This window comes from Panthera leo, chromosome D2 (assembly GCF_018350215.1).
Source record: "Panthera leo isolate Ple1 chromosome D2, P.leo_Ple1_pat1.1, whole genome shotgun sequence".
Classification (NCBI taxonomy): domain Eukaryota; kingdom Metazoa; phylum Chordata; class Mammalia; order Carnivora; family Felidae; genus Panthera; species Panthera leo.
The window spans coordinates 85,867,180-85,889,043 of record NC_056689.1 but is presented as its reverse complement, the minus strand read 5'-3'; the positions used below and the strand labels follow the sequence as shown (position 1 = coordinate 85,889,043).

The 21,864-nt window shown below is 51.6% G+C and overlaps 1 protein-coding gene across 2 annotated transcripts in view; it reads right to left on the bottom strand.

Annotated features, from left to right (window-relative positions):
- PPP2R2D (protein phosphatase 2 regulatory subunit Bdelta) overlaps positions 1 to 13,860 on the bottom strand; it is a 55,971-nt gene extending 42,111 nt beyond the window's left edge. For both annotated transcript variants that reach the window (XR_006194778.1, XM_042909084.1), the window contains exons 1-2: positions 13,832 to 13,860; positions 13,634 to 13,726 (exon numbers count right to left, since the gene is read on the bottom strand). Coding sequence is in view for 1 of the 2 variants with exons in the window: in XM_042909084.1 (XP_042765018.1) it covers positions 13,634 to 13,726; positions 13,832 to 13,838 (100 nt within the window). In the remaining variant the exon portion in view is untranslated. The remainder of the gene's footprint in view (positions 1 to 13,633; positions 13,727 to 13,831) is intronic.
- Between the last annotated feature and the right edge of the window lie 8,004 nt (positions 13,861 to 21,864).

The following is a 21,864-nucleotide window of genomic DNA, read 5'->3' as shown; positions in this document are numbered from 1 at the left end:
GCATAGAGCTAGAGAGTATAATGCTAGGTGAAGTCAGTCAGAAAGACAAATATCATATAATCTCACTCAGACAGAGTTTAAGAACCAGAAATAGAGAGAGGCAAACCAAGAAACAGATTCTTAACTATAGAGAACTCACGATTACCAGAGGGGAGGTGGTGCAGGGAGGGACGGGTCAAACAGGTGATGGGATTAAAGAAACATCAACAGGACAGAACACAGGAATCTAATACAGATTTCAATTAAAAAAAAAATGCCTAGACCTCAAAAACAAAAAAGCCCAAATCCACATTAGCCCAAATGTTCTGTATTTTTCTGTAGGATCAAATGAAATGAAAAGATCCCCCCCCACCCCGACTCAGAGCCAGTTCTCGAGGCGGTGGTGTGAACCCTCTCCAGCCGGCCCTCACGGCCAGCAACCCAAAGGTAACTGTGGGTGGATTCCTAAAGCAACAGTTTATAGGACTGCTATTTTACCTATGCACACACCTTCCCCCAACGGCACTTTAAAGAGCACACAATCCTACCGAGCTCCGCGGTTCCTCAGTGAGCATGAAGTGAACAGGATGGGAAAGGGAATGTTCTCCTTCTCTTGAATTGCCTATTGAAATTGATTACATCCCTGAACTTAACCGGGGCTCTGGCAAAGCAGAGTAAGAACGTTTCTGGTAACTACGACTCCTATCAAGACTATCTGACTTTTCCGATGACTTCAGCAAGGGACAGACCTTTGGTACCGTAAAGTCAAAACCAAGAGATGTGACTTCTAAACACTCCCTGAGATCATTAAGGTGTGAGAGGCAGAGAGACAGCAGCAGCAGTTGGGGCAAAGCGGACACATTCATCTGCCTGAAGAGAAGTTGAAGAAGGTGAGCAGGGACAGTCTATACGTCGTGTCGTGGCAGAAGCTGCCGCTGGTGAGGGCAGGAGACTAGGCAGTTAGTTAGGTTCTAACAGGGTACCTGAAGCCCAGCAACGGGAAGGTGGGAGGCCTGTCCTGGAAGGTTCCACAAGAAGCTGGACCAAATCAGACAGGCCCAAGACGGTGGGTGCCATGACCGGACCCCTGACCAAACAAGGAGGAAAAGGCATGAACCTGTTTCCAAGGAACCACAGTCCCCAGTGATGAATATTTCTCCCCCTGGTTAACAACTGTGCATAAAAGTTAGAAGCCCAAGCCCCAAGGCACAGAGCCCCCCGTCTCTCCCTGGAGCTGCTGCCTGTCACGGGGACAGTGCACCCCTTTTCATCATCGATTTTCCCACTGGTGTCGTCTGCGCAGTCTGTCCTTGAATTCTTTCCTTCCGGGACAAGACCGAGAACCTTTGGCAACTCCTCTGGGACAGGCTGGGCTGGGGTCTCCCTGGTTCACCAGGCAGCAGAGAGGAGGGGTTAGAAATGGAACTGAGAGGGGCGCCTGGGTGGCTGGCTCAGTTGGCTGAGCATCCGACTTTGGCTCAGATCACGATCTCACGGTTCGTGAGTTTGAGCCCTGTGTCGGGTTCTGCGCTCACAGCTCAGAGCCTGGAGCCTGCATCGGATTCTGTGCCTCCCTCTCTCTCACGGCTCCTCCCCCACTCATGCTCAGTCTCCCTCTCTCTCTGTCAAAAATAAATAAACATTAAAAAAAAAAGAAAAAAAAAAAAGAAATGGAACTGAGAGTTACAAAAAAGAACTTCAACTTGAACTGTAACTTTTACTTCTTAAAAAAATCTGGAATAAGATCAAGTATTGAAAACAAGAGTATTATTAATGTATCATGTTAATAACATACAGCTAGATTATTATCTTGTTTAAAAGCCACTTAGAGTTTATCAAAATGTGAGGTGGCAAACAGTTTAGTCTGAAGAATTAAAATATTTCTCCTGTACGAAAGGTGTACCAAAAAAATCATGACATCATGACACTTCTTTAGAACGTGCAGGTACATAGTTACCCCACAGAAACAAAGCCGGATGTAGCCCCTGACAATTTATGAAGTTAGGTATGATTATAAATGCACTGATGCACATAAGACACTGAAGCCCCCCCTTTCAATGATTATTCGCTGAGTTATCATTTTGCTTTGTTTTAAATCTAATTAAGGAAACTCCTGCTTTTTAACGGGTATACTTTTATGGCTATGTCTTGTCGATGGAGATACTAGGAGAAAATGAAAAGCTAGCAACAATGTTTAGGGAGTTTGCAAACAGCCAGAGGCAGCCCCAATCACAAGCAGCAGCAAGGGAAACTCTCCTGTGTTCAGTTCGTAGAAAGCTAGTCTTTTCCTGTTCTATCGTTACAAAACACAAGGCATCCTTCCTTGGTGCGAAACACAACCATACAGAAGCGTCCAGCATAAAAACAGACATCCTTCTTCAGTGCCGATCCAAACCCTCACTCTCCGCAGGCACCCACTCTGAACGGTGGGGTGGCAAGGTCCACACCCAGGTTATTTACAACCACACTCCATTTTTATAGGGCAGCACTGTTCTGCCGGTGGCTGTTTTTAATCTCCTGGGTCACAGACCGCTTTCCAACGGGCACAGACCCCTTTAATCCACAATATGGGTGTACCAGAATGCTTTTAATCCCTTCACTACTTTGGGGCATTTCAGTTTTTCCGGATGTTTGACCACTGCCATGCACAATTCTATAAACAGCTGGTCCCGCAGTGCTGGCACGCTCCTGTGGGACTCCCACAAGTAGAATCATGGGGGTCGCAACCCAGCTTTGAGTTTAACAGATGTACGTGCCACACTGCCCTCCAAAGTATGAGTGTGGGGATAATCTTTCTAGAAATGTAAAGCAAAAGTAAAACCTCATCACTACTTTAATTCTTTTCCTTACTCCTTTTACTTATTTTTCAAATGTTTATTTTGAGAGAGCACAGGGGAGGGGCAGAGAGAAAAAGAATCTCAGGCACCTCCACACCCAGCAAGAGCCGGAAGCTGGGCCTGATCCCGCGAACCGTGAGGTTATGACTGAAGGAGAAATCAGGAGCAGGATGCTTCACGGACTGAGCCACCCGGGCGCCCCTAGTTGTGGTTTTCTGATCGACGAAGGTGTAGATGAAATAGACTGAACTCTGTCCCACGCTCTGAGCAAGTCCAAAAACCTTACCGGGGTTTCTGTTTTCAAGGTTGTTCCTGCCTCTGGGCTCTGGACTCCAGCTTCTATTCAAGTTCAACTTATGAGCCACTCTTCCTGTCCCACTTACCATTCCTCTCCTAAACCAAGACTGACCCACACACGGATCTGACTTTCCTTAATTTCCAACAGCAAAAAAAAATCCCCCTTGTAAAAGACACATGTTCAGCATCCTTAAATGAACTCGAGGTAGAACGTATACGAACTGGGGGGACAGAAGAATTAAAATTCAAGGTTTGGGGCATCTGGGTGGCCTGACTGGTTAAGCATCCAGCTCTTAGTTTCAGCTCAGATCATCTCGCGGTTCATGGGCATGAGCCCTGTGTCTGGCTCTGCACTGACAGCGTGGAGCCTGCTTGAGATTCTCTCTCCCTCTCTCTCTCTGCTCCTCCCCTGCTTGCACTTTCTCTCTCAAAATGGATAAACAAAATTTTAAACATTAAAAAAATCAATGTTTACAATAAATATTTAGAGATTAATATTCATAGTGTATAAAGAGCTTTTAAAAATTGATTTTCATGCAGCCTGGGTGGCTCAGTCAGTTGGGCGTCTGACTTCGGCTCAGGTTATGATCTCACAGTCCATGAGTTCGAGCCCCGGGTCGGGCTGTGTGCTGACAGCTCAGAGCCTGGAACCTGCTTCTGATTCTGTGTCTCCCTCCCTCTCTGCCCGGCTCATGCTCTGTCTCTCTCAAAAATAAACATTAAAAAAAAAAAACTTAAAAAAAATTGATTTTCAAAGACCTCAGTAGAAACATGGATGAATGATGTGATCTAATGACTCACAGGAGAAACAGAAATCATCAGTAAAAAAAATCTCAATTGCAACCCTAACCCTAATCCCAACCTAAATCTCAACTGCCTGGGTGGCTTTGGCTCAGGTCATCTCACAGTTCGTAAGTTCTAGTCTCGCTATTGTCAGCTCAGAGCCCTCTCTGGATCTTCTGCCCCCCCCCCCCCATGCTCTCAAAAATAAAACATTAAAAAAATCTTAATTGCATAACTGGTAAGGAGATGCAAATTAGATTTGCCATTAAAATAGCTAACATTAGGGACGCCTGGGTGGCTCATTTGGTTCAGTATCCGACTCTTGATTTTGGCTCAGGTCACGATGTCATGGTTATGGGGTTGAGTCGAGCTTCGGGCTCGCACCGGGCACGGAGCCTGCCTGAGCTTCTCTTTGTCTGTCTCCCTCTCTCCCGCTCACATATGCATCCGCACACTCTCTAAAACACATTTTTTAAAAAATAGCTGACATTAAAAAGACTGATGTTCTCAGCATGAAAGGAGGAAGGAGAAGTTTGGGAGGAGGTATAAGACGGCATCTTTCGGAGAGTACTTTGGCGGCCTCAAAACGTAAACAAGGAGCCTTCCCCAGTGTGTCCGTTCCTAGGAATCCAGCCACGGAAATGCTCGCCCAGGCAGGTGGGGGCCCAGACAATGTGCTGCCGAATCTTTAGTACTAAAGAGCGAACACGGAAACCACCAATGAGACTAGTTCGATAAACAAGAGAATCTGTGTGACGAAATGGGGTGCAGTCATCAGAAGGGACCAATCAGAGCTATACAACGAGGCAGCTTGGTTAAAAATACCGAGTATGGGCTCTGAATCCTGACTCTAGCACCCACCAGCTCTGGGACCTGGGGCAAAGCGAACCAACTTCCCCGAGAGTCAATTTTCTCATTTATAAAACGAAGGCAACAGTAGCACTTAGATCTCAAGGGGCTGCTGCAAGGGTCAAATGAGCTGAAGCACATACACGGCTCAGCACGAGCTGGGTCAGCGTAAGACCTTAAATTGCACACTAGTGACAGCCAAAAAACTGCAAAACAATATTTATGACAGGATCCGCATTTTGTACAAAACAAAACGAAAAACTGCCTATACGTAAACTAAGTTTTAAAGTAGAAAATAATAGATAAAGGCATCGGAAATGGCCTAAAAACACACACACTGTTAAGGGTAGTTACCTCTGGGGAGGATTCCTGGACAGCGGCGCAGAGTAGGAGGAAACTTCACTTTTACTCTTCACACATCCATATCATTTGATTTTCTTTAAAAAATGAATGTTCCGCTTTTGCATTTTGAGACAAAAACAATAAAATCCAGGGAAGATGAGCAAGGGCAGTTCTCGACACCTGCCCCGCCGTTCGTGCTGCTAACACCTCACTTTAAAGCAGCAGTTCTCGAGGCGTGTCTGTGGATCCCAGGGGTCCCCGAGCACAGAACTGTTTTCGTAACAGCGTGCCGACATCCGCGTGGATGAACCAAAGCCACGGTGACTAAAACTGTCGGGGCCTCCATGCGCATCACGGCTGCGGTGCCACGCTGTGCGGAGCGAGCCGCTCGGCTCACACACGCACGTGAGAGCCAGCAAGCTAGTCCCACTTGGGAACAACCTTGATCAAACTAATTTTACCCAACCCCAACCCTCTGGTAGGAGTCCTTTCGCTATTCTCTGTGGTGAAGTGGGCACTGCGCAAAAACCACATCTGCTGCATCTCCAAGCACAGGGGCCGTCTCGAGAAGCACATGCATGGTTGACTGTGTTGCAGGCCGAACTAGGCACTTATTTGACGGAACGCCATGTTTATCTGAAAGAACAACTCACCAACTATGGTTTTTCAGAAAAGTCTCCTGAAAATGAACAAAGGGAGCCTCTCATTTCACAGAGAACCGACAGCATTTGCTGCCAATGTGAATATTCACATTTTCAAGAGGGAATTTGAATTTTGGAAAACATACTTATTACTCTTACTTTGACAGCTTCCCACTTCAAGACTTTTCTAAGGAGATCAGTTGTGACATTAACAAATGTGATTTTCCTTGATCTTTTATAATGAAATGTATTGACATTTTGAAGGTCTGAATAAGCCAGTGTACCAGTATTTGGTATAACTGGTCCAAACGACCAAGACATGATGTTACCAAATCACACACGGAGTGAGAGAGCCATTCAAAGTACAAGGTAGAAGTAAGGGATTTTAATGTAATAGGAAATACAAGTTCAATGATACGGTTTCAGGTTCCAAAGCACAACTGAACTTGAAGAAATCATCACGTGTCCAGTTTTGCCATAGTATTAGAGAATATCCAGAATTACACGGAAAGGCTATTAAGTCATTCTTTCCTTTTCTAATTACAAGTGTGAGGCCAAATTTTCTTCATGTATTTCCATAAGACAATTTCAACAGATTGAACACAGAAGCAGAGAATCTGAAAATCCAGCAGTCCTGTTTTAACCCCTATACTTAGAGGGTTTACAAAGTGTAAAACAATGCCACTCTTCTCACTAAATCTTGTTTCTTTTAAGAAAGTTGTTTTTCATTAAAAATGTTATGCTCACATGCAACAGATCATTATTATTTTAAAGTGAAATAAGTATTTTAAGTTCTTCTGTTTTAATTCAAATTTGGTAAGTACTGACACATAAACCCACACAAAGAAAAGCTCTCTGGTCTCCCTGGGACCAAAGACTGAGGACCACTGATGTTAGCACAGAGGCTGACAAACTACAACCTGAGGTTCACATGGAGTCCAGCCTCCGCTGCTTTAACAGAGATGTTGGCCCACGGCCTCACCCCTTTGTTCTGTGGGGTCTGCAGTTACTTTCCAGCTACACAGGCAGACAGACTGGGCTCGGTGGTTGCAGCAGGAGCAGACGGGCCTGCAAAGTCCGAAATATTTACTTTTTGGCCCTTTACAGAAAACAAATTTGCAGACCTCTGATTTAGAGTAAGCCCGCGTTTCCAGCCTTCACTATCGCAGCAACTTCCTACTGGCCTCCGTTCTTACCCCATCACCAACCATTCTCCCAAGGCCAGAGTGACCTTCCTGAAAAAGGTAAAGCTGATGTCACTGTTCAGCTTACAGTCTTAAAGGCTTGTGATCATGATCACTTCAAAATACAATTCCAAGTTCTCAGCATGGTGCTCGAGGCTGCTATCCAGCACTCTTTGGCCCTCCCATTCTGCCCCTGGACAAGCGCTCAGGTTTCCCAGAATGCACCAGGCTCTCTCCAATCTCCTCTCCACCGCCTTCCCGCCCTTCCCCCCCCCCCCCCCCCCCCCCCCGACTTCTTCCCCGTCACTCCCCACCCAAGGACCACTGGGCACTTCCGGCACGTCCCCATCCCCGTCCCGGCTCTGCTCTCAGGATGGTGTGAGGGCTAGTCTGTCTCAACACAGGGCTTCTCGAGGCAGGAAGTGGGTTTCTCTACTCCAATATCCAGCAGCAGAAGCAGCCCTCCAGGGCACTGGTCAAGTGTCAGATGAAGACAGCCCAAAGCCAGCCCTCCAACACCCTTCCCCTTCTTACAGGGGCTCCCTGGGGCAATATGGAGCAACTTACTCTCCTTCGCAGGAGTGTCTCGTACGAGAACGTTTCCACAGTTATTAGTTACTGCGTGCTTGTTTGCCAGAGCTTTCCCCGCATTTATGTGGAATCTTCCTAACAAATTGTAATGGCCACAGGGTATACTACCTCTGTCTTACAGACGAAAAGCCACAAAGAAGGTAAGTAACCAGTCAAGTTAACACAAAGCTAGTAGGAGGGCTGAAAAGGGATTTGTACCAATGCCTTTCCATACCGAGTCACAAGTTGGAGAGACAAGCCTAACACATGATAAAACTGGAGAACAAGAAGACACTGCTAAATGCCAAACACCACTATATGCTAAGTAAAAAGAAAGGTCACTTCCTAAGACAGAATACCAGGTGTTAGGGTGGCTGAGCAGGTGGGCACCTGGACGGCTCAGTCACTTAAGCGTCTGACTCTTGATTTCAGCTCAGGTCATGTTCTCGCAGTTTGTGAGTTCGAGCCCCTTGTTGGGGTCTGCACTGACAGTGCAGAGCCAGCTCGGGATTCTCTCTCTCCCTCTCTCTCTGCCCCTCCCCTGCTCATGCTCGTTCTCTCTCACTAAATAAAAAATAAATTCTACAAAAAAAAAAAGTGGTTGAGCTGTGATTCATAAAGAAAGTGGAATGTGATAAGGATTGGTAGGGTGTGAAGGTAGACAGGAAACAGAAAGCATATCCTAAGTTGGGCAAGAAACCTCAGCAAGGGACACAGAATATAAACAAGAAATATGCCTGGGTGGCTCAGTCGGTTAAGCATCTGACTTCGTCTCAGATCATGATCTTGCGGTTCGTGACTTCGAGCCCGCCAGGCTCTCTGCTGTCAGCACAGAGCCTGCTTCAGATCCTATATCCCCCTCTCTCTGCCCCTCCCCTGCCTGTGCTCTCTCTCTCAGAATAAATAAATCAACTTAAAAAAAATATATACGATCAAGAAAGGAGGACTGAATAATAATGGAAAAACCCAGGTTAGACCCAACCGAAGGGATCCAGGGTGAATGAACAGATGGGGGAGAGGTCAGGAAAAAACAAGAAACTGCTATTATTTTATGTCTAAATTTAGCTACAACCAACCCAAAGACCTTAAAATAAATGAGAGTTCATTAACAGTCGTACTTAACATTCAAGCAACACTTTACAGGTAACAAAAGCACTGCACACCGTTTGACTTTGACAAAAACCTTCTCCTGTAATTTCTAGATAAGGGAGCTGAGGTTCAGAAAGTGCCTTCACCCCTGATAAATGGCAGACGTGAACTAAACCCAGAACTCATCAAAACAAGACTTTTAAAATCAAGGAATAAAGAAATCGAGGCGTATGATTTCATATCACTGTAAATCTTAAATACTTACATCTGATTATAACTAAGATCAGTGCAGCTTCCTGAACATGCAGCCTGATTTAAGAAGCATTACAATGTAGCTGTACTCATAAACATATTAAATGCCTTAATTTTAAGAAAACCACACATATCTGATTTCCTAATAGCAGAATCTCCCCACGAAGCTCTCTACTAAATTAAACAGCAAGAATGTTACTAGATCGTTCTCTTGTTTGATGGCTTTCCCCCAGAAGATGCTTTCCTGAAGGCCTTTCTCAATGACATAGATGTACTTCATGCTCATTTTCTACACACAGGAAAAACAAAACCCACAATACTCTAAAAATAATGAATATGACTGAAACGTTGTGCATTCACAAATACTGGGTTTCACTGACTCCAGGCAGCAGTTTACCACGTTAACATCTTTGAAATCAGATGTATCTTATATTCAACAAAACACACTAACATCTTATACTGATGTCCTAGTGCCCTTAATTTTTGTTTCCCTTCCCCAACTTAAAGGTTTCTTTCTCTCTCACAATATATCTACATAAACACCTTTAGAAAGGCCCTACCACACCACCCAAATACCCACAAGATTTATGTAACTCCCCAGACTTGAGTTAAAGATAAACCTTTTAGTATTTTTTCATATTATTTTTTCAGAAAAAGATTAACGTCCAATTCAAGACCACAGACCAGATCATGGATTAAAACAAAATCATCAAGTAAAAAAGGCAAGACACGTGAGGGGCACTGGGTGGCTCAGTGAGTTAAGCGCCCCACTTCGGCTCAGGTCATGATCTCGCGGTCCGTGAGTTCGAGCCCCGCGTCGGACTCTGTGCTGACAGCTCGGAGCCTGGAGCCTGGAGCCTGCTTCGGATTCTGTGTCTCCCTCTCTCTCTGCCCCTCCCCTGCTCATGCTGTCTCTCAAAAAATAAATGTTAAGAAAACCTGTAAAATCGCTCATGATGAAAAAGCTACACATAAAACCAGATAACAGTTCATCACAAAGCCCCCCTCCAGCCCTCCCCCCGTCTGTCTAGAAAAGCAACAGGCAAAGGCAGCAAGACCCAAACCTTCCCTGCAAGAAGACAGCTCCAATCCCGTCGAGGTGACCTGGCAGGCAAAATGACCACATCGTTGGCTGGGTGCGCAGATGCTTCAGTCACTGACCAGCGTGTCATCTCTGTGACATCTATTCTTCAATGGCCGTTTTTTAACCCAGGTTACTAAGCTTCCGACATGTTGACAGGCGCTTCCTTTAAAGGCATCTCGTTTTTTGGGGTGCCTGGGTGGCGCAGTCGGTTAAGCGTCCGACTTCAGCCAGGTCACGATCTCGCGGTCCGTGAGTTCGAGCCCCGCGTCGGGCTCTGGGCTGATGGCTCGGAGCCTGGAGCCTGTTTCTGATTCTTTGTCTCCCTCTCTCTCTGCCCCTCCCCCGTTCATGCTCTGTCTCTCTCTGTCCCAAAAATAAATAAAAAACGTTGAAAAAAAAAAAAAATTAAAAAAAAAAAAATAAATAAAGGCATCTCGTTTTCATTTGCTTTCAGAAGCAATTCCCTACAATTCCTGCCAGAGAGCTCTCCCCCGAGCTCTAGGAGGAGCAATCCCGAGGCTGGCAGCCACACCCCACGCGAGGACTGCCATCGGCACCGCCACTAATGGTCACCGAAGCAGCCCAGTCGGCCTGGCTTCAAACCCTGGCTGCGGTCACGGTGGCTGCTGACCAAGGTCGGTGCCCCCCTCCTCCCCGTGCCTTGGCTTCTGCATCCGAAACCGGGAAGAACAAGGGCGGTGTGGAGACTGGACTCGCGGACCCAGGGAGCTCGGCGCAGTCTCAGGAGCGTGACCGGCGTTCGATGTCTGATAGCTGTCGTCACCGCAGACCGGGTCCTCCACGAGGGGCGTGTGTGGGGCCGGCCGGCCTTCGAGCTTGAGGAGACGGGCCGGCCAACGACCGTGATGTCGCGTGACATCTGCCAAAGGCATCCGTCCAGTGAGGTCGTGCAAGAGGGGCTGTAGGGCCCGGGCACTGGGCCGTGGTGACCAAACACCACACGCGGAAACGTGACAAACACCCAACAGCTTCCGCACAGCAGACTCTGCCTAGAGCATCAAGCTCTGCAGGCGCAAGCTCACGATCCCGTCTCTTCTCCCTTCCTCTGGCAACTCCCCCTGGGTTTTACTTCTTTGACCCCCGCTCATCTGGGCCTAAAGTTCGCCAATTCCACCGCAGGGGGTGACGGCTTCCCTGCAAGACGTCAGCTTGCTGCAGGGGAAGGAGCAGTGACTGTCACTCCCGCATCCTGTCACCAGCAGGAGAACTGCCAATTTCCTTTCGAGCCCAGCTCTACTCCTGCTCCTGGGAGCTGAGAAATCCCTGAAGGCGCCGCGCTGCCCCGGCCGGCGCGCGAGCAGAACCCCATGCTTTAAAAAGAAAAAGCCGCTGCATTTTACACAGTACGATACTTTCTTCAGGGGCGGTGACTCGAGTCCCGCGCACGACTAGTTTGAAAAACCAAGACGGGCGCCTGGCTGGCTTACTCGGCGCAGCAGGCTACTCCTGATCTCGCGGTTTGGAGTTCAAGCCCCTCAGCGGGTGTGAAGACTACCTAAAGATAATCTTTAAAAAAAGCCTGGGTGGCTCAGTCGGTTAAAGCGTCCGACTTCGGCTCAGGTCATGATCTCACGGTCCGTGAGTTTGAGCCCCGCGTCGGGCTCTGGGCTGATGGCTCGGGGGCTGGAGCCTGCTTCCGATTCTGTGTCTCCCTGTCTCTCTGCCCCTGCCCTGTTCATGCTCTGTCTCTCTCTGTCTCAAAAATAAATAAAATGTAAAAAAAAAAAAAAAAAAAAAAAAAAAAAAAGCGAAATGGAAGGCGAAAGCCTCTCCCCCCCGTACTCACTCAAGTGTTTAGCCCCGAACCTTCTCACGCAAGTGAGGCGAGGCCCCGGCCTCCATCCACCTCAATCAAAGACGCACAAGTGCAGGCTCACGGAGGCGCTGCCAGGTAGAGCCCGGACCAGGGCAAACGGCACGAGCCACAAATCTCAACGCATAAAGGTTACCGCCCTGGAGTTCTCGAACCCAAGCCTCCTCCCAAGGCGCACGACGGCCTCCTGCAAATTACCGGTCCTCAGTGACCTCCTCTCGGCACCTTCTTCGTGCTGGTTGAGTCTGGACACGACAAGCTCGGTTCTTCTCGCTGCACAACCACTAGTTGGAAGCGATGCCGTTCCCTACACCACGGACTGTGCGCAAGGAATACAGTTCGACAGACACCGTCCCCACTCTGCGACAGAAAGGAGACTTCTCAGAGTGTTCGCGCGGACCGATTACCCGGCCAAAAGTTGTGTGGGTCACAGGAAAAAGCTCCCAACACCTACGCGGACCAAAAAATTCCCGAGTGATTACCGCAAAGAAATCTCACCAAAAAAAGATAACTTGCCACGCAAAACTTCCAGGTACGTTCAAAATTTTAAAGTAGGGATTTAAAACTGCAAAAAAGTCCCGATTCCGTTCAACCAGCAAAATTATCTCTGCGAAGTTTTTTTAAGGGCACCATTCTCAACGTGTAACGTCACACTTAAAAGACACCGTTTCAGTCGGAATTTGACAAACTCATTCCGTTTGTCACAACTTTTTCAGAAAAGGAAAATCAGAAATTAAAACAGGCATTAGGCTCCCCCCCAAAACAAACACGTTTTGCTTTGCTCCTGCTAAAAATTTTAACTGTCACCCACTTGGCCCAAGTAAAATAAAAATATATCTTAAATGAATATAAAAGGCACAATCGGTGAGTTAAGTTCCAGAAAAGCACCAACTTTCCATCCTCAAATCGTACGCATCTTCACCAATTTCTTCGAGGGCACTTTTACCTAACAGTCTGGACTCTGTTAGTCTCGGGCCGCAAATCTCCCGGTGTCACACCACCAGGGAGGGGAGAAGGAGCAGAGGGTCGTGGGAGGGGCCCATGATCGGGACAGGTGAGCACACGCGCGACCGGGGGCTTGGGGCAAGGGGGGTGCATTTCAGGCAAAGACAAGGCCTTGCCACCAGACGAAAGGTTCACGACGTCCCCTAAAACGAAGCCTGTAAACCTGGGATGTCCAGTTTCCGAGTCCCCACACATCACGTCCGGGAAAGAACGGCTGTCCCTACTGGAAGAGGCCGGGCGGCTTGGTGGGGGGCGGGGGCCGGAGCCGTGCAGCGCTCGCGGCCCACCGCCCGCCACCGCCACCCGCGCGCTGTGCCCCCCGGCTCATCTCAGGCTTCGATGCAGGAAACCACCACGCAGAACGCAGGGGACTTTAGGACACCGCTGGAGCAAAGGAACCGGCGACGAGCCCACGACGCTACAACCTTACAGAACGACCGTAAGGATCAGTCAGCCCAGCCGACCGGTTTTCAAGACGAAGAAAACGAGGCACCACGGCTCGCCCGGGTGGTGCCCGGGCAGGTGGCTCCCGAGCGGCGGCCTCCCGACCCTCCCAGCGCCGCGTCCCAGCCGCTGCCGCGACCCCGCGGGCCCCCGACGCCGCGCCCCGCGTGCCCGGCTCCCGCAGGCACCTCCGCAGCCCCCGGCGCCGGGAGGCACCCACACGCCACCCCGGAGACCCGAGTCCTCGCGAGGCTCTGTGACCTTGGCTTCCTTACATAACCCCTCGGGGCCGCCTCCCTGTCCGGGGGCCGGACCTCCGCGCTCCGAGCGGTGCCCTCGGCGCCCCCGGCCCGGCGCGGCCGCCAGAACGGGGTCCCCGGGGCGGGGGACGCGGCTGCCCCCAAGGAGCCGCGCCCGCCCCCGCGCCAGGTGCGCGGCCTTACCTTCCGCCACGTCCTCGTCGATGGCCCCCTTGACCTGCGAGAAGCACCACTGCAAGTCATTGCCGCCCGCGGGGCAGCCGCCGCCTCCGGCTCCTGCGGACACACCGGGCGCGTCAGGGGCCCGCTCCCGCCCCGCGCCCCCGCCCAGGACCCCCGCCCGGAGCCCCGCGCCCGCCCCGCCCCGCGCGCGCCCCTCACCTGCCATGGCCGGCCTGCCGGCGGGCGGGCGGGCGGGCGCCGAGGCGGCGGCGCACGAAGGAGGCGGCCGCCGCGCCGCTGCCTCCCGAGCACCTCAGCCCGGCCGCCGCCGCCGCCGCCGCCGCCGCCGCGGCCGCCGGGGAGGGATTTTTTTTTTTTTTTCCCTTTTCAAAATGGCGCCCAATGCCCGTCGCCCCGCTGGATGACGTCATCCTCCACCGCCTCCTCCGCGGGCCCGGGTGGGGGCGGGGCCGCCGGGAGGCTCCCCCGCTGGGGAGGGGCGGGGCGGGGCGTGCGGCCGCGAGGGCTGCCGGGGGCTGTGGGGCGCGCCTACTGCGCTTGCGCGAGCCGCCTCGGGTCCCACCACGCCCCCTGGGCCCCGCCCTGAATCGGAGCGGGGCGCTCCAGGGCGGTCGGGCGGGTGCCGGGGCCGGCGCGTCCCTGAAGACCAGCCGCTAGGCCGCCGCTAGCCTCACTCCTCTCTCGCCGGGTCACGCGAAGGGCTCCAAGCTGCCGTCGCCCCCGGCGCGAGTCGGGTCCACCTCGGCCAATGGGAGTTCGGTCCTCGGGCGGAGCAGCCAATGGAGGGCGCGCTCCGCGGCCGGTGGGCGGAGCACCTGGGAGCTGCACCTGGGCGCACCGCACCTGCGCACTTATTCCCCGCCCGCCTACCGGCGGGACTGCTGATCGCAGTCCTCAGGCACGGCGCGAGCCCCGGGAACTCCGTGTCCACCTTTAACGGCAGCCCTGCACAGAGTTCACATTGCTTACCGCGTTGTTCGTCCCAGGGTTCTTTGAGGCTCCGGGATACAATCTTAGGGAAACTTGGTGTTTCAGTACAACGTGGCCCACCGTTCCTTCATCGTGGGCGTCTTTTCTGTGGCAGACGGAGTGATTATTCATTTGTGAGTTTTATGGATCCGAAATCATAGCTTCTTTCAGTGATATTGTGAATTTGGCAGTGACCATATCACAGAAGATGATCGTTCTGAAGACGGGCAGAGCAACGGGGCTGCGATCCCCCCTTTCTGTGTAGATGTAGCCAGTCTGCCTCTGAGCGGTTGAGAAAACAGTCACCTGTCAGGCTCTCTCACGTGCAGTTGCTTCGGTGCGTTTTACAGGTGTCTCTTTTGAAGCGAGAGCACGATAATTAGCTGTAGTTTCGGCTGTATTCTCTGGTTAGTTGGCTACATTGAATTAAGGTTTAAAAACAACAGAAGCCACACAACGGTACCGTATTCCTGAAAATAGGGCGCTGCCTTCTGTGTGTCTCACTGTTCACCAGCGGATCAGCAAGAGATTTTTCACTATTCCACTTTAGGATCTAAAGAAGTTTAGGTATCTCAGTGAGTTACTCTGGATTCTAATTGGCGTTTGCCACTTTTCTTGTTTTGTCATTTTTAGGGTGAAATGCTGGGTGTGTATCAGAATCTAGCCCGCTGTAAGCACGCAAGAGATCCAATTTAGTAATAAAAAGGAATGAGGCACTGTTGCAAACAGGAATGACTGTCAGAAACGCCATGCTGAATGAAAGGAGCCAGTCTCCAAAGAGCATATGATGATCGATTGTCTAATGTCAACTTGACTAGGGTATAATACCCAGTTATTTCATCACACACGACTATAGGTGTTGCCATGAAGGTATTTTGTAGATGCAATCAATATCTGCAATCAATGGACCTTGATTAAAGATTACCTGTGAGAACGTGGGTGGGCCTCATCCAATCAGTTGAAGGCATTATGAACACAAACAACTGTGGTTTCCCGGAGAAGAAATTCTGCCTCAAGGCTGCCACACCAAAGCGTTGCCTGAATCCCCAGCCTGCCATACAGATATCACTCTTGCCTGCACCCTCAATCATGTGAGCCATTTCCTTAAAATAAGTCCCCTAATCTATACACATATACCCAATTGGCTCTGTTTCTCCAGAGAACCCAGAAGCTCTAAACCAGGCTAAGTGACTCTGCAGTGATAGGGGCAAAGTGGCTGTGGGGTAGGGAGGGGACTGGCCGGGAGAAAGCAAGAGAAGTCTCTGGGGTGATGGAAATGTCCCATGTCTTGTTGGAGAAATGGTTACACGGGTGTCTACAACTCAAACTACTCATCGAACTGTGCACTGCAAGTGGGTCGTTTGTTTTGCGTGAGTTATGCGCCAATAAATTGATCTTTAGTCTAGTTTAATATATATCTAATATTCCACCAAGTCTAAAGAAGACTATATGTCTCAAAAGTTTGCAAGAAATCACAGAGGAAGTTACCTGTTAACTGTTCTTCCCCGAGTACATTTATTTTTTAAAATTTCTTTGATTTATTTAGATTTCCGCGACTAAATACCATTTACAACATTGACTGTGGATCGTTTTCAAGTTCAGCTTTAGTGGCTAGCTCAGAGTTATCACAGCCGTGCCCTGTTGGCAGAGAGCACAGTCTTCCGGTCTGAATTGCATCAGATTTAGAGACTTGTTCAAGTGCAGGGTGTTCTGGTCTCCCTGGGCTGTTCAGGGCGGCCAGCCGGGCTGGAGGGAGTGGCCATGGGAAGCCCCCGTGTGTGTGTGTCCCAGGGGCTGCTCATCCTTACCATTCGATGCCAGGCGCCGTACGCAGCTGTGTCGTTGTCCGAGCACAGTGGCTGGAATCGCATGTCTGATTCTTTTTTTAAAAGACTTGGGGCGCCCGGATGGCTCGGTCAGTCGAGTGTCTGACTCTTGATTTCGACTCAGGTCATGATCTCAGGGTCTCGTGGGATCCAGCCCCTCGTTGGGCTGAACTGAGCATGGAGCCTGCTTAAGATTCTCTCTCTGCTCCTCTCCAGCACTTGCATACTCTCTCTCTCTCTCTCTCTCTCTCAAAAAATAAATAAAAAGCAAATAAATAAAAATAAGATATTTAATTTTTGAGGGCAGTTTGTTTGGGTTTACAAATAAGATTGAAAGGAAGGTCCAGAGACTTTCCATGTGCCCCCTGCCCCAGCACCTGCACGGCACCCCCACTGTCACCATCATGCATCGGAATAGTGCGCATTTTCCCAACGATGACCCTGCACTGGCATGTCATTATCACCCAAAGTCCTTAAGGGTTCACTCTGCATGTTGTATGTCCCTGGGCTTGGGCAGATGTATAACGACCTATATCCACCGTGACACTATCGTGCAGAGTAGGTTCACTGCCCTAAAAATCCTCTGTGCTCTGCCGGTTTCCCCCCGCCCCCATCCCTGCAACCACTGCTCCTTTTACTGTCTCCATAGTTTACCTTTTCCAGAATGTTTTACGATTGGCTTTTTTCACTCAGGTAGCATGCATTTAAGGTTCCCCATGTGTTTCCATGGCTTCATAAATAACTTCTTTATATCGTTAATAGTGGCCCATGGTCCGGAGGGACCGCAATGTATTTGCCCACTCACCTACCCAAAGATAGCTTACTTGCTTCCAAGTCCGGGAAATTTTGAATAAAGCCGCTAGACACATCCCTGACCCTATGACCTGACGCCCCCATCACTACAGCAGCTCGGCAAGGCATTGAACTACATCCCACCGTTTTTCTTGACTTCCCTGGATTTTTCTCCAGGTGATGACGGAAGGAAAGGAAGGAAAAAACAAAGGACTATGTTACATGATGGGGCAAAAGGGACTTTGTGGATGTAATTAATGTTACAGACTTTGCCACAGGAAGGTCATCCGAGATTACCCGTGCGGGTCTGATCAATCACATGAACACTGTAGGCAAAGCAGAGGGCTTGGCTCCAGCTGGAGGCAGAGCGATAGAGCAGGGAATAGAGAGGGCTTCCGAGTGTGTGAGGACTTGACCTGCCTTGCCGGCAGGGGCCACATGGAAAGTGCTAGAAGGAATGCAAGCAGCCTTTGGGAGCAAAGACCAGTCCCGGCTCGGAGCCCGTAAGAAAATAGGACCTTCGTCCTACAACCAACCACCGGGAACTGAATTCAGCTGCTCGAAAGGCCTTGGAAGTAGTTGTATTCCCCGGAGAGCCTCCAGCTTTGCAGGGTGGAGGGTGGGAAGAAGGGGGTTTGTGTGGGGGAGGGACTCAGCCTCCAGAGGTGGGAGACACCAGGTGGTTTGTGGCAATTTGTTGTGGCAGCGAAAGAAAACTACCACCCACTGCCCCTCCTGCGGTTCCTCGAGCCCGCGAGCCCAGGCATCTCGCTCAAACGCTGGGTCACGCGGACGCGTGCGAGTGGCAGGGGTGAGCGATTCTCACCCGTGACGCTGCCACTTGTATTTGTGTCACGTCATCGTGACACAAGGTGAGCATGTGCCAACACGACAGGCTTGTCTGTGCGGAAGGTGTTTTCGAAGCCACCGCTCGGGGAGGTGGGGGGACTGACCGCGCTCCCACGGGCAGCACCTGCCGGAGCCCATCTCCCGTCTCCGGCGCTGCCAGTGTGTCCCGATCGCAAGCGCCTGCGGGCAGTGACCGGTGCTCAGGCTCGCTGTCTCCTTCCCTCGCCCGCCCTCCTCCCGGCCCCCTGCGCTCCGAGTCTGTGGTCTCCCTGATGGCGATGGCACGGGTGCGGCGCTCAGGCTCCAATCGGAGCAGGCGGGTGGGTGCGGGGCTGTGGCCGCGAGCCCCCCCTTCTCCCCCCCCCCCCCGCCCCAGCCAGCCCCAGCGTGTGTCACAGCAGCCACGGGCCTCGCACCAGTGGCCGGGAACCTTCTAGAACTCTCTGTGGGCGGCTCTCGGGTCCCCCAACATGATTTAGAAAGTCTGCAGAGCACAAGGGACTTCACCCTGCCCGAGCTTCAGCCATGTCCAGTGGAGAGGTTGTCCACCTTGAGAATCGCTATGTTATGAACCTAGATTGAGAAAGTCGTTGGAGAGAGCCGTGCGTTGTCGTCAGTCGGTGGCACCTTCCCCTAACAGCTGGTGCCACGTACCCTCCAAGGATGCTGTTTGTGTCTCTGGGGGCAGTGACAAGTGTGGGGAGGCGGAAGGGGACTCTCAGGGCCTGGGTGAGGCTGGAGCCTCCCGCACGACACTGGCCTGGCCTTCCGGATGGGGACAGCGGGTGGCGGGAGGACGGTGTGCCAGGGGACCCTGCGCCCCGGACTCCTCAAGGCCCACCCTCAAGCTCACCCGGGAGGGCCTGACTCTGCAGTCACAGGGCCGCTCGGCTGCCAGTCTTGGAACTGGGGACCGGGCCAAATGTAACAAGACCCCCGAGGGAATGGGGCCCCTGGCTGACATTAGGGCTGCTTGACCACCGCACTGTGTCACCGGGCCCTGTTCTGAGCTGTGTCGGAGCCTCGCCCAGAGGTCTGTCTTTCTCAGAGACCTCGGACCCGAGCACCTTGGGATTTGGACTGCTGGTGGAAACTGGCCCCGTCACAGAGGTGCTGTGGGAGGCCAGGGGCCCCTCCCAAGGGCTCACACCAAGTCCTCGGCTTCCGACCGGTCGCAGGCTGCCCGTGACACAGAGCATCAGGCACACAGTCCCTGTGACCAAACTGGGGCCGGTGGTCACTGTGAAGGGCACTCCAGTCCCGGCAGCCCCACCCAGGCCCTAAGCTCTACTGGGGGCCGATTGGTGTCCCCGTGAGGGTTGACAGCGGAGCACAGATGTTTCTGGTGGTTCCCTAGGATGTCCCTGTCCCTCTTTCTGCCATATCGCGCTCCGTGACACAGATCTCTGCGAGCAGCCGGCTCATTTCTCCTTCCCAGCTGCACCGAGCCAGCCCGGGCTGCTTACACTCGCCCCTTTTGCTGTCAGGCTGACACCTTTGGACCTGAATATAGTGAGCAACAGTGCTACAGACAGGGGAGGCGGGGGCAGGTCAGGGTCTCTGCGAAGCCAAGGCCAAGGTCCTGAGTTGGGGCTGAAGTGCAGGAGATTCTTGAGAGGTGGCCCTTGGGAAGAGACGATGGGAATAGGGTGGGTGTGTCTGCCGGGCCCTAGGAAGCAATCCTGGGGGGGATCTGAGCAGCTCATCTCTAGTCCTAGGTACCCGACCCACCAACCTCCCTGTGAGGCCGTGCGATGGGTCACTGACTCTCACGGCCAAGGTGCATCCTGCGACATTCCACCGAGCAGAGGCAGGGGACAGGGTCAGACAGGCTCCTGGGCAGGATCAGCCTGGGCTCTGCCACCCAGCACGTCCTCCTGGGCTCCGGGGACTCACTTCTGCTCCCGCGGCCACCTCACCTCATTTCTGATGCGGGAGAGGGAGGAGGTGAGCGGGGAGCGTGGTCCCCCCCCCCACCCGGTGCTACCCACAGGTCCTGTGTGGCCCCTCCATGCCTCCATCCAGGCTCAGAGGCGGCAGAGGGACTTCCCACCACTCGGACTTCTGTGCCCTCTGCGTTCTTGCTGCAACAGAGTGACAGCGTGGGCCTCCAGGTGACCAGACCCCACATCTCTGTGCCGGTGCCTGGAGGAAACCCACACACGCCCTTGGGGAAGATCTTTCCTTTCTAAATCAACATTCACCCACACCTATGTATTTCTTGGTTTTTTGGATCATTTGAAGTTTCTTTCTCTCTTTTCTTTTTTTTTTTTCCTTTAAAGTAGCCTCCACGTGGAGACCCAACGTGGGTCTCAAACTCATGACCCTGAGATCAAGACCCGAGCTGAGATCAAGAGTCAGGTGCCCAACTGACTGAGCCACCCAGGTGCCTCTAAATCAGGTGTTCAAAATATTTTTTAAAGTGCTTATTTATTTTTTGAGAGAGAGAGCAAGCAGGGGAGGGGCAGAGAGAGAGGGAGACACAGAATCCAGAGCAGGGTCCAGGCTCCCAGCTGTCAGTACAGAGCCAAACGTGGGGCTTGAACTCATGGACCGCAAGATCATGACCTGAGCCAAAGTCGGACACTTAACCCACTGAGCCACCCCGTCGCCCCCTAAATCAGGTATTTAAAAGTGGGAAAATACTTGCCCGATTTAAGTTGTTTTTTTTTTTTTTTAAGAAATAATTCACAGATGGGTATAACTGTATTTCAAAAATAAAAACGTTCATCTCATGATATTCCACAATATGTTTTTTTTTCTCTAAATTATAAAAATTAAGGCAGCTCCAAAGCAGTTTAGCACTCTCACGTCAGCGAAAGGATCAGAACTGAAGGCACATTGTTCAGAATATCTTGTAATTTTCCTTTACTGGGAGCCGATTTGAATTTAAATTATGCGCAATAAATGTCAAATCTTCCCCCATTTATCTTAGTAACTTAGGGATTCTGTACATTGAAAAAAGATCTTTGTGCTGCAAAGCCTCCTTGACAGTGTGAGTCTCTTACCTCCCGTGGGAGGAGGTGTCAGCTTGATTGATCCGATGACTTTTAGATGCTGCGGCGACAGGAAGGAAGGGCCCCCCACCCCAGCCTCGCTCAGAACGTGCGCCTTTGTCTTTTGTCCTTCTGTCGTCAGCTCAGGTCTGTTCTGACGAGCCCTTTGTTGTGAGCACCCTGGGCCTACGGAGGGTCGGTGGCAGACAAGCCACGGGACCGTGCCAAACGGAGCGGATCATAGCAGGGGCGTGTTGTGGGTCTCACGTCGAAAAAGTCAAACACATGGAGTGTTCCAGAGTCAACGCAAACGCAAAATGCAAGAAGGTGCCCGTCCCCCCGACCCAAGACTGACCCCTGCTAGTTCACGGGAGGGGGTTCAGGTCCGAGCTGTAAAAACACGTCCCAGTGTGTGGTCGTGCACGTGGGGGGGGGGGGCAGACGTGTTATGGCAGCTCCTGGGGTCACACAGTTGGGGTGAACGCGTGCCCCAGGCGGTCCCTGTTTTGGGGGCTTGGTGGCCAGAGGGCTCTGTGCGAGCAGGTGCACTCAGACCCCCGTCACAAGGTTCCAAATCCCCCCTCTGCTCCCCCAGCCTCAGGACCGCACCCGGTTCCCAGCCTGAGTTTGTCTCTTCATCCCTGAGATAGGAGCCACCGTCCCAGCTCTGCCTGCCACCAGGGGTTAGGAGGACACTAGAGGGACGAAAGCTCTGTGTTGTCACATGTGTCTACATGTATGTGACCTGTTCTTATCACTGAGCTTTGGAGAGCTGGGAAATCACGTTCTGGGCCAGCCC